General features: G+C 37.3%; 1 protein-coding gene across 1 annotated transcript in view; it reads right to left on the reverse strand.

The window, feature by feature from the left end:
• The window catches only part of LOC123529625 (aminoacylase-1-like), a 41,534-nt gene extending 29,875 nt beyond the window's left edge, over window positions 1-11,659 (reverse strand). The window contains exons 1-3 of the mRNA XM_053521268.1: window positions 11,441-11,659; window positions 5,656-5,720; window positions 5,039-5,143 (exon numbers count right to left, since the gene is read on the reverse strand). Coding sequence (XP_053377243.1) covers window positions 5,039-5,143; window positions 5,656-5,720; window positions 11,441-11,546 — 276 coding nt within the window. The 5' untranslated portion in view covers window positions 11,547-11,659. The remainder of the gene's footprint in view (window positions 1-5,038; window positions 5,144-5,655; window positions 5,721-11,440) is intronic.
• Between the last annotated feature and the right edge of the window lie 403 nt (window positions 11,660-12,062).

Here is a 12,062-nt window from a genome sequence, read left to right on the forward strand (position 1 = left end):
TTAAAATGACAATTTTGTCCCAGGTCAGGGGCCATAACTCCTACATGACTGAATGAATCCAGATGCGAAACCCCAGGTGCACAACTGCACATGTTGACCAACATTCCTGTAAACTTTGGTGACTCTAGGTCAAATACTTTTGGAGCTACGCATGACACAACATTAAAATGACCAATTTTTAACTAGGTCAGGGGCTATAAGTCTTACAAGACTGAATGAATCCGGACGCGAAACCCCAGGTGCACAACTGCACATGCTGCCCAACACTCCTGTAAACTTTGGTGACTCTAGGTCAAATACTTTTGGAGCTATGCGCGACACAACATTAAAATGACCAATTTTTTACTAAGTCAGGGGCCATAACTCCTACATGACTGGATGAATCCGGACGCGAAACCCCACGTGCACAACTATATATGCTGACCAACATTCCTGTAAAGTTTTGTGACTCTATGTCATATACTTTTGGAGCTAGGCGCGACACAACACTAAAATGACCAATTTTTACAAAGTCAGGGGCCATAACTTCTACATGTCTGAATGAATCCGGACGCAAAACCCCAGGTGCACAACTACACATGCTGACCAACATTCCTGTAAAGTTTTGTGACTCTACGTCAAATACTTTTGGAGCTAGGCGCGACACAACATTTTCAGAAGGACGGACGGACGGACAAGAGCAAATCTATATGCACCCCCCCCCCCCCAAAGTGGGGGCATAATAAATTTTGACCGAATGGTACTGGTAATCATTTCCTTTTCTTAAAAACAGACTGGAATGTTACCAAATATTTCCAAGATGTGGAGCATAATTATTCACTAACATTTTTACAAGTTATATAATCTACCAGATGTGATATCAACAATAAATATAGCCTAACTAATATAATAATCATAATAGTGCACTTAGAAGATCTGACCAAGATTTTTGTTTGTTTGTTTATATTGGGTTCAGTGCCATTTCTCAACAAAATTTCAGTTATGTAATGGCAGTGTTCCTTGATTCTGTACCAGTACTAAATGTTTCCTGCAAGTGTCAAATTTGTCGCATGAATAAGAGGTGGATGACAAAATGACTTCAGACACAATGTTTGTTATCAAATCATCATGGAGAACATAAACCTTTCCCCCAGGATCTTACTCAGGACACTGTGATCTGTAGTTCTGCACTCTCCCTTAAACCGAGCTAAGCCAGCAGGTGACAGTAAGCATAATCATATTCTATTGGATAAACTTCAAATTGTAGATTGAGGACTGTAATTTATTGTTGGTAATGTAGGATATTTATCTACATTTGTATGTATGTAAAGTTAGAATTGCAGCCTATTGTTCATAATGTAGGATACTTACTGAATAAATCAACTATATCTGTATGTAACTAGAGGAATATAGTCAATCAAATTCAAATCATGACAATGAAAAAGCCACTAGGCCTGTTATGCATAGCTATGGTAATTAAAACTTTCTATGCGCTTTGCCTATCAAAAATGTTACAAAAAATGTATGACCAAATTACAAAAAGATTGCGAATTACAATGATATACAGTCAAACCTATGTTAAAGACCACCTCAGAACAGAAACAACCTAGCCTTTAAGACCACATGTTTTGTTTCCCATTTTTACATTTACAGTGTATCTTAACCTGTGAATAAAGACCATCTCCCAATAAAGACCACATTTTGGCTCTCCTAAGGGTGGTCTTTACAGACAGGGTTGACTGTATTTCACATTGCTATATGCAGCTTCTGACAGCAAAAGTCTACCTTATTCTGAACAGCCCTTGTACTGGATACTTACTGGAAAGACTGGAACTACACCAGTATGTGAATTGAGAAGTATTGTAGGTAATACAGGATACTTACTGGAAAGACTGGAACTACACCTGTATGTGAATTGAGAAGTATTGTAGGTAACACAGGATACTTACTGGAAAGACTGGAACTACACCTGTATGTGAATTGAGAAGTATTGTAGGTAACACAGGATACTTACTGGAAAGACTGGAACTACACCAGTATGTGAATTGAGAAGTATTGTAGGTAATACAGGATACTTACTGGAAAGACTGGAACTACACCAGTATGTGAATTGAGAAGTATTGTAGGTAACACAGGATACTTACTGGAAAGACTGGAACTACACCAGTATGTGAATTGAGAAGTATTGTAGGTAATACAGGATACTTACTGGAAAGACTGGAACTACACCAGTATGTGAATTGAGAAGTATTGTAGGTAACACAGGATACTTACTGGAAAGACTCGAACTACACCAGTATGTGAATTGAGAAGTATTGTAGGTAACACAGGATACTTACTGGAAAGACTCGAACTACACCAGTATGTGAATTGAGAAGTATTGTAGGTAACACAGGATACTTACTGGAAAGACTCGAACTACACCTGTATGTGAATTAGGAAGTATTGTGGGTAATACAGGATACTTACTGGAAAGACTCGAACTACACCTGTATATGAATTGAGAGGAATATTGGAAAGACTGGAACTACACCTGTATGTGAATTGAGAAGTATTGTGGGTAATACAGGATACTTACTGGAAAGACTGGAACTTCACCTGCATGTGAATTGAGAAGTATTGTAGGTAATACAGGATCCTTACTGGAAAGACTGGAACTACACCTGTATGTGAATTAGGAAGTATTGTGGGTAATACAGGATACTTACTGGAAAGACTGAAAATACATCTGTATGTGAATTGAGAAGAATGAGAATACAGGATACTACTGGAAGACTGGAACTACTCTGTATGTGTAATTGAGAGTATTGTAGGTAACACAGGATACTTACTGGAAAGACTGGAACTACACCTGTATGTGAATTAGGAAGTATTGTGGGTAATACAGGATACTTACTGGAAAGACTGGAACTACATCTGTATGTGAATTGAGAAGTATTGTAGGTAATACAGGATCCTTACTGGAAAGACTGGAACTACACCTGTATGTGAATTAGGAAGTATTGTGGGTAATACAGGATACTTACTGGAAAGACTGAAACTACATCTGTATGTGAATTGAGAAGAACTGCAGGTAATACAGGATACTTACTGGAAAGACTGGAACTACATCTGTATGTGAATTGAGAAGTATTGTAGGTAATACAGGATACTTACTGGAAAGACTGGAACTACATCTGTATGTGAATTGAGAAGTATTGTGGGTAATACAGGATACTTACTGGAAAGACTGGAACTACATCTGTATGTGAATTGAGAAGTATTGTGGGTAATACAGGATACTTACTGGAAAGACTGAAACTACATCTGTATGTGAATTGAGAAGAACTGCAGGTAATACAGGATACTTACTGGAAAGACTGGAACTACATCTGTATGTGAATTGAGAAGTATTGTAGTAAACAGGATACTTACTGGAAAGACTGAACTACACTGTATTGAATTGAGAAAGAAACTGGAAAACAGGAACTATAACACACCTGTATGTGAATTAGAAGATGTGGGTAATACAGGATACTTACTGGAAAGACTGGAACTACACCATTGATAGAATGCGAAATTGAGACGGAATATACTGGAAAGACTGGTAATCAACCTGCATGGAATGAAAGTATGGGCTAACAGGAACTTACTGGAAAGACTGGAAACTACATCATGTATGTGAATTGAGAAGAACTGCAGGTAATACAATATTACTGAGAAGAGAACTCGGTAGTTAATGAGAGGTATGTATACAGGATAACTGAAGACTGAACACCTGTATTTGAATTGAGAAGAACTGGGGTAATACAGGCTACTTATTGGAAAGACTGGAACTACATCTGTATGTGAATGGAGAAGAACTGTGGGTAAATCAGGATACTTGCTGAAAAGACTGGAACTATATCTGTATGTGAATTGAGAAGAACTGTGGGTAATACAGGATACTTACTGGAAAGACTAGAACTACATCTGTATGTGAATTGAGAAGTATTGTGGCTAATACAGGATACTTACTGGAAAGACTGAAACTACATCTGTATGTGAATTGAGAAGAACTGTAGGTAAAACAGGATACTTACTGGAAAGACTGGAACAACATCTGTACGTGAATTGAGAAGGTCTGCGAGTAATACAGAATACTTACTGGAAAGACTGGATCTACATCTGTATGTGAATTGAGAAAAACTGCGGGTATTACAGGATATTTACTGGAAAGACTGGAACTACACCTGTATGTGAATTGAGAAGGTTTAGGGGTAATACAGGATACTTACTGGAAAGACTGGAACTACACCTGTATGTGAATTGAGAAGAACTGCGGGTAAAACAGGATACATACTGGAAAGTCTGGAACTACACCTGTATGTGAATTGACAAGAACTGCGGGTAATACAGGATACTTACTGGAAAGACTCGAACTACACCTGTATGTAAACAGAGAAGAACTGCGGGTAATACAGGATACTTACTGGAAAGACTGGAACTACACCTGTATGTGAACAGAGAAGAACTGCGGGTAATACAGGATACTTACTGGAAAAACTGGAACTACATCTGTATGTGAATTGAGAAGAACTGTGGGTAATTCAGGACACTTACTGGAAAGACTGGAACTACATCTGTATGTGAATTGAGAAGAACTGTGGGTAATTCAGGACACTTACTGGAAAGAGATACGTTTTGAGAGACGGTAATCAACACTCTGACTGAATAATCGTATGTGAATTGAGAAGAACTGTGGATCAGGATTACTGGAAGACTGAACTACTCGTTAATAGAACTGACACCACTGGAAAACTAACTTCATCTGTATGTGAATTGAGAAGACATGGTAATCAGACATTCTGAAGTGACTACACTGTGTGAATTGAAAGAAATGTGGGTAATTCAGACACTTACTGGAAAGACTGGAACTAATTGATGTGATTGAGAAAACTGTGGGATTAGACACTTACTGAAAACTGAACTACACTGTTGAATGAGAAGAACTGCGGGTAATTCAGGACACTTACTGGAAAGACTGGAACTACATCTGTATGTGAACTGAGAAGAACTGCGGGTAATTCAGGACACTTACTGGAAAGACTGGAACTACATCTGTATGTGAATTAAGAAGTATTGTGGGTAATGTAGGATCTTCACCTTCCCATGTCATTATAACAATCTTCCTGCCAGGAGACACCTGTAAACAGAAATTTTTCTTGTATGGCCTGAAAGAAATAAAATTGGTCTTTAACCGTCTGTGCTAGAAGTTACTTACAAAACTCTAAATGAATCAGTATTGATGTAGAACTGTTTTGTTTTTAGAACTGTTCAATGACATTTCACGTTTGTTTAGTTTTGACACACAGACAGAGTCAATATGACCTGGTGACTTTCCAGCTTTAATGGTGAAGTAAGACCCTAAGCACCCCACTTAAAAGTATTTCAAGCATGAACGGGCACAAAGCAGGATTCGAACCCACACAGGTGACCGGCACATGATGCTAAGTCAGACACCAGACCCCTCAGCCACAGAGGCTCCTGGTTTGACAGATGTAACAAGATGATTCCTTATGTTAACCTGTCTCTGGAATTTGGGCAAGCAATATTTAACACTTGTTGAACATGGAGACAAAATGGGCAACTGAATTCATGCATAATTCTTGTCATGCTAAATCGTACATTACCGTGTAAATATGAAATAGAGTTTACCTCTACAGTTCTGAATGGAAGGTCAAGTTCAGCAGCCATTCTTTGTAAGAAAGCAATAGCTCCATCTGAAATATTTAAGAACAGAAACTTTTTAATCTTGGTCTAGGCCCTGCCTGTTCTGTTTAAAAACCAGCATTCTGTAATAAATCTAAAGCTTTTCAGTAGACACTGTGGATTTATAGACAACATATATGAAATCCAAGAGCAGGGTCAATTTTGATCCCGGGGGTCATGATTTGAACAAATTTTGTAGAGGTCCACAAGGCAATGCAACATGTGAAATATCTAAGCCTAGGCCTTCTGGTTTATTTTTAGAAAATTTTTGAAGATTTTCCTATGTAAAATCAAGTGACCCTTGGGGCGGGGTCAATTTTGATCCCGGGGTCATGATTTGAACAATTTTAGTAGAGGTCCACTAGGCAATGCTACATGTCAAATATCTAAGCTCTAGGGCTTCTGGTTTTTGAGAAGAAGATTTTTTAAGATTTTCCTATGAAAAAATCAAGCGACCCCTGGGGCGGGGTCAATTTTGACCCCAGGGTCATGATTTGTTCAAATTTGATAGAGGTCCACTAGGCAATGCTTCAAACCAAATATCAAAGCACTACAGCTTCTGGTTTTTGAGAAGAAGATTTTTTAAATTTTTCCTTTCGGTTGCCATGGCAACCAGTTCTGCATGGAATTCAATTCTTTGAACAATCTGAAAGGGGGCCACCCAAGGATCATTCCTGTGAAGTTTGGTGTAATTATGTCCAGTGGTTTTCAAGAAGATTTTTTTAGCAAATGTTGACGGACACACAACGCACAACGGACGACGCACACTGAGCGGTCACAATAGCTCACCATGAGCCTTTGACTCAGGTGAGCTAAAAATTAAGGGCACAATTTATGACAATTGGTGTCAGAGTTACGGGGGACCTTGTGTCATACATGAGTGTTGATGTAGAACAACTCTTTTTAAGTTTGAATCAAATCCATTTATTAATAACAGAGGTAGAGCGAAAGTGCATCAAAACTTTAAATTGGTAGTGAAATTATAAATAACAAGAGCTCGTCGAACACGAAATGCCCCCCTTGATGCATTCAGTAAATGTGAAAGCAGGTCACTAGATCAATTTCAAGGTAAAGTTCATTTTGGTAGACAGAACTATGCATGTGCTTCAAATTTGGAGGCTGTAGCTTGAGAAATGTGAAAGTAGGTAATAGATAAAAATCAATGTAAAATTTCAATTCAGAACACAAAAATATGCATGCAGTCCAAATTTGAAGCATGTACCTTCAAAAATTGTGAAAATAGGTCACTAGGTCAATCTCATGATCAAAGTTTATTTCGGTACACAAAACTATGCATGTGATTCAAATTTGAAGGCTGTAGCTTGAGGAATGTGAAAGTAGGTTACTAGGTCAAAATCAAGGTCAAATTTTATTTCAGAACACAAAACTATGCAAGTGGTCCAAATTTGAAGCCTGTACCTTCAGAAATGTGAAAGTAGGTCACTAGGTCAATCTCAAGATCAAAGTTCATTTCAGTACACAAAACTATGCTTGTGGTCCAAATTTGAAGGCTGTAGCTTGAGAAATGTGAAAGTAGGTCACTAGGTCAAAATCAAGGTCAAATTTTATTTTGGAACAAAAAAACTATGCATGTGGTCCAAATTTGAAGCCTGTACCTTCAAAAATGTGACAGTAGGTCACTAGGTCAATAACAAGGTCAAAGTTTTTTTCAGTACATAAACCTATGCATGTGGTCCAAATTTGAAGGCTGTAGGTACAGAAATGTGAAAGTAGGTCACCAGGTCAAGATTAAGGTCAACTCATGTCAAGGTTCATCTTGCCACTCAAAACTATACATGTGGTCCAAATTTGAATGATGTAAGTTATGGACATGAAGATTCTAAGTTTTTCCCTATATAAGTCTATATGAACCATTTGACCTCTGAGGCAGGGCCATATTTGACCCAAGAGGGATAACTTGAACAAACTTGGTAGAGAACCACTAAATGATGCTACATTACAACATACCAAAGCCACAGACTTTGTGGTTTGGACAAGAAGATTTTCAAATTTTTTTCCTATATAAGTCTATATAAACCATGTGACCCTAGGGGTGGGGCCATATTTGACCCCAGGGAAATAATCTGAACAATCTTGGTAGAAGACCACTAGATTTTGCTACATACCAAATATCAAAGCCCTAGGCCCTATGGTTTTGGACAAGAAGATCAGAAACCATTTAACTGTTCCTAGCCAATGTGACCTTGACCTCTGAACTAATGATCTCAAAATCAATAGGGGTCATCTGCCGGTCATGGCCAAACTAACAATCAATTTTCTTGACACTAGGCCCAAGCATTCTTGAGTTATTGCCTGGAAACCATTTTACTGTTCCTGGTCACTGTGACCTTGACCTTTGATATACAGACCTCAAAATCAATAGGGGTCACCTGCTGGTCATGACCAACCTCCCTATCAACTTTCGTGACCCTAGGCCTAAGCGTTCTTGAGTTATCATCCGGAAACCGTTTTACTGTTCAGGGTCACTGTGACCTTGACCTTTAACATACTGACCTCAAAATCAATAGGGGTCATCCGCTGGTCATTACCAACCTCCCTATCAACTTTCATGATCCTAGGCCCAAGTGTTCTTGAGTTATCATCCGGAAACCGTTTTACTATTAAGGGTCACTGTGACCTTGACCTTTGACATACAGATCTCAAAATCAATAGGGGTCATCTGCTGCTGATGACCAACCTCCCTATCAACTTTCGTGACCCTAGGCCCAAGCGTTCTTGAGTTATCATCCGGAAACCGTTTTACTATTCAGGGTCACTGTGACCTTGACCTTTAACATACTGACCTCAAAATCAATAGGGGTCATCCGACGGTCATTACCAACCTCCCTATCACATTTCATGATCCTAGGCCCAAGCGTTCTTGAGTTATCATCCGGAAACCGTTTTACTATTCAGGGTCACTGTGACCTTGACCTTTGACATACAGACCTCAAAATCAATAGGGGTCATCTGCTGGTGATGACCAACCTCCCTATCAACTTTCATAATCCTAGGCCTAAGCGTTCTTGAGTTATCATCCGGAAACGGATAGGTCTACATTCCGACCGACCGACCGACCGACAGACATCTGCAAAACAATATACCCCTCCTTTTTCAAAGGGGGGCACAAAAATTAAAAGGAGGAATTCCTATAATACTGGTGCAAGAGTTACAGCCCTTGTGTCATATGATGTGGGTGACGATGAGAAAAGGAATGACTACTTTAAGTTTGAAGCAAATCCATCAAGTAATAACAGAGATAAAATGAAAGTGCATCAAAACTTTACTATTAAAGGCATGGACATGGAACTGAAAAAATGAAAGTCTGAAACTCTCATATATCAATTTTATTTATGCAACATTTCATTTTTAATTGTGGTTTGGAGCTTTATTGTCATTTTAATGGATTTCATACACTCAGTCTGTAAATTCACAGACTGAAAATTCTTTATTTATTCCTTCTTCATGGATTGTCTGTACTTACAGACTGTCTAGACATTATCAATATGTCAAAAGTGGATAGAAGACAAACATAAGTAATAGACTCAATATTTTGTCACAAAACTATAACAAACAGCATTTTCTTCTCTGATTTCCCACTCGGATATAATTCATCTAAGGACACTTGGGAGTCAGCCCAAATACCTCTCTACCCCACCTGCCAACTGTCAGCTAATATATTTCTGCCTTTCAAAACATATGGCGTAAAAAAAAAATTGTTTGTTTCCGGTATCCCGACCTACCCTAAATTTTTGGCCCGACCCTAAATGTTTTTATGGCCTTGGAGAATATTTTTTTCAACTTTTCACACAAATAATGCAAAACTGCACTTTTGTATGCTTTAAACATGGCCATGATGTTAGAAATCAACTTACTGACCTAGCTAACCCTTATTTGTAATCATTTTTGACAAAAAAATATTTCGAAATTTCTTAATAAAAAAAATTTCAAAAAAAAAAAATCCGACCTACCTACCCTAATTTTTTTGAGCATGTTACCGGAAACAAAGAATTTTTTTTTTTACGCCTAATGATGGCTGAGTGGACTAAGGCACTGGCATTATGCCCAGTTTTCTGTTATGGCTATGTTTGCTTTCTGTTGGGGGTGACCTTTTTCATCTATCTTTTTTTAATATGACATTTTCTTTTTCTTTTAACTTGAAAAAATTATGTCATTGAAAATAAAAGAAAAATATTATATTCTAAAAGAGAAATAGAGGAAACCGATTGCCCCCAACAGGGAGCTAACCTAATACCATGATATAAAAGTGCACATAAAAAGCATAGCCTAAGCACACTAAGTCTTGGCCAACATGTAAAGTCTTTAAAACTTTAAAAGAGGACAGTGAAGATGCAGACCCAAACATCTTTTATAACCAGACCCAGACATATTTTATAACTATAGATGATACCATCTATGTCCTGGCTTCCTACTGCACAACACCAAGCTGGGATCAGTTCTTGCATTCCTTGGACAAAAAAAAACCGTTAAAAGTCTTGAAGTAGGCAAACTTTATTTTTCATTTCATTAATAGTACGGGTACATGGAATTTCTTTAAATAATATTATATTGAAATTTTAGTAAAAATATGTTTAATGATTGATACCTGTACCGAGTTTTAAGACTGAAATATGCTGCTAAAGGAGGGGAGGGAGCTGACTGCCACATCATGTCTACGAGTAGTCCAAATAATAAGACGTTTCGGGACAGCATGATAACTCTTGATTGTCACTGTCCCCGTCACGTCCAAACTTATTCTGCATATTTCTGTTAGGAAATCCCTAATGAAATTTGTTGGGAATGATTTCTGGTGCATGTACAATGTATTATATAAAATACCTGATAATAAAATAAGTCATCCCGATAAGCCAAATGAGTAAAGCTAGTGTACAAGTTCATTGGGTAAGCGGAAACACCTTTTTAGACCAGACCTACATGTGCAGGCATAGCTTTTATTTAAAAGTGATCAGTCTAAAACGGTATATGAAATAATAGTGGCCTTGTATAATTTTGTCAGGCTGGTAACAATGATCGGGCTTATGACACAAAAAGTAATATTTCTTGAAAAATAATGAAGATATTTCTTTCAAACTTGGTCCATTTGTTAAGCATAACAAATGATACAAAATTAGAATAAAAATAACTTGGTTGCCTTCAGTTTTGGTAGAATTATTTCCCCTTTTCAGATTTTTACGACGCATAATCTTTGAAGTCCAAAAAAAACAATGTTCTAATGCTAAGTTTAAAACAAAAAAGGGTTAAATGGCTTTCTAATGCTCTAAATTATTGCGCTAGTACATTAATGTAAACATTTTACTCTGCTTTCACTTACAACATTATAGAGAAATGTTAGTCCTAAAAAAATTGCTCATACATCTGCACTAGAAACAAAGTATTTAAACTAAATATATAGAATAAAGGTATTGGCACCCAAGTTTGGAGCACTAGAAAGCCATTGAACCCTTTTCTGTTTTAAACATTGCATTAAAACATAATATTTTTGGACTTCAAAAATTATGCATCATAAAAATCTGAAAAAGGGAAGTAATTCTAACTAAACTGAAGGCAACAAAGTTATTTCTATCTTGATAAGCATTATATGTAATGCTTAATAAATGGACCAAGTTTGAAAGAAATATCTTCATTATTTGTCAAGAAATATTACTTTTTGTGTCATAAGCCCGATCGGGCAATGTTACCAGCCTGTTTGTTCAACCTGTTACTTTCGTACCATAATCAGGTTCTGGGTGAACAGTCTTTATTCGCAGATACTCCCGAAAGTTCGTGACAGCTTTATCCTCGGCTTTCACTTCTTTCTTTGATGACTCTTCTGCCATTCTGTGTAGATCTTTTAACAAGAAAATTCTGAAAAGTGTACAAAAACAGCAATTTTCTGGAAGGAAAATTCCTCACGACCTTTTTGGTTTTTCTAGCACGGTGTCACGATGAAACATGTCAATGTGAAAATCACCAATTTTAGGTTGGATGATTCTATTTTTAACCAATCGTAGTATTCTGTTTCCATGTCCAGAAATGAGACCGTGTTTTGAAGAGTATTGTCCCTTGATTATTAAGCCAAATTGTTTAAATTTGATTGTTTCCCTTTATACCATTTTAACTATCTTTATACCCTTGACACGTTACACTGGTTTTGTTAAATGGAGGTATTGTAACGATTTTACATAAGCGGAGTAAATAGCCCGAGGCTATTTGCAGAATCGCAACATTGTAATTTCGTGATTTTGAACGATAATCGGGTTTTTGTTTCAAAATTGAGAGTCGGGAAGGTTATTCCCATGACTCAGCGTAACTTTTAGATACGTATTTAATCTTTTGATTATATTTTTTTTAGG

Source organism: Mercenaria mercenaria, chromosome 13, assembly GCF_021730395.1.
Source record: "Mercenaria mercenaria strain notata chromosome 13, MADL_Memer_1, whole genome shotgun sequence".
Classification (NCBI taxonomy): Eukaryota; Metazoa; Mollusca; class Bivalvia; order Venerida; family Veneridae; genus Mercenaria; species Mercenaria mercenaria.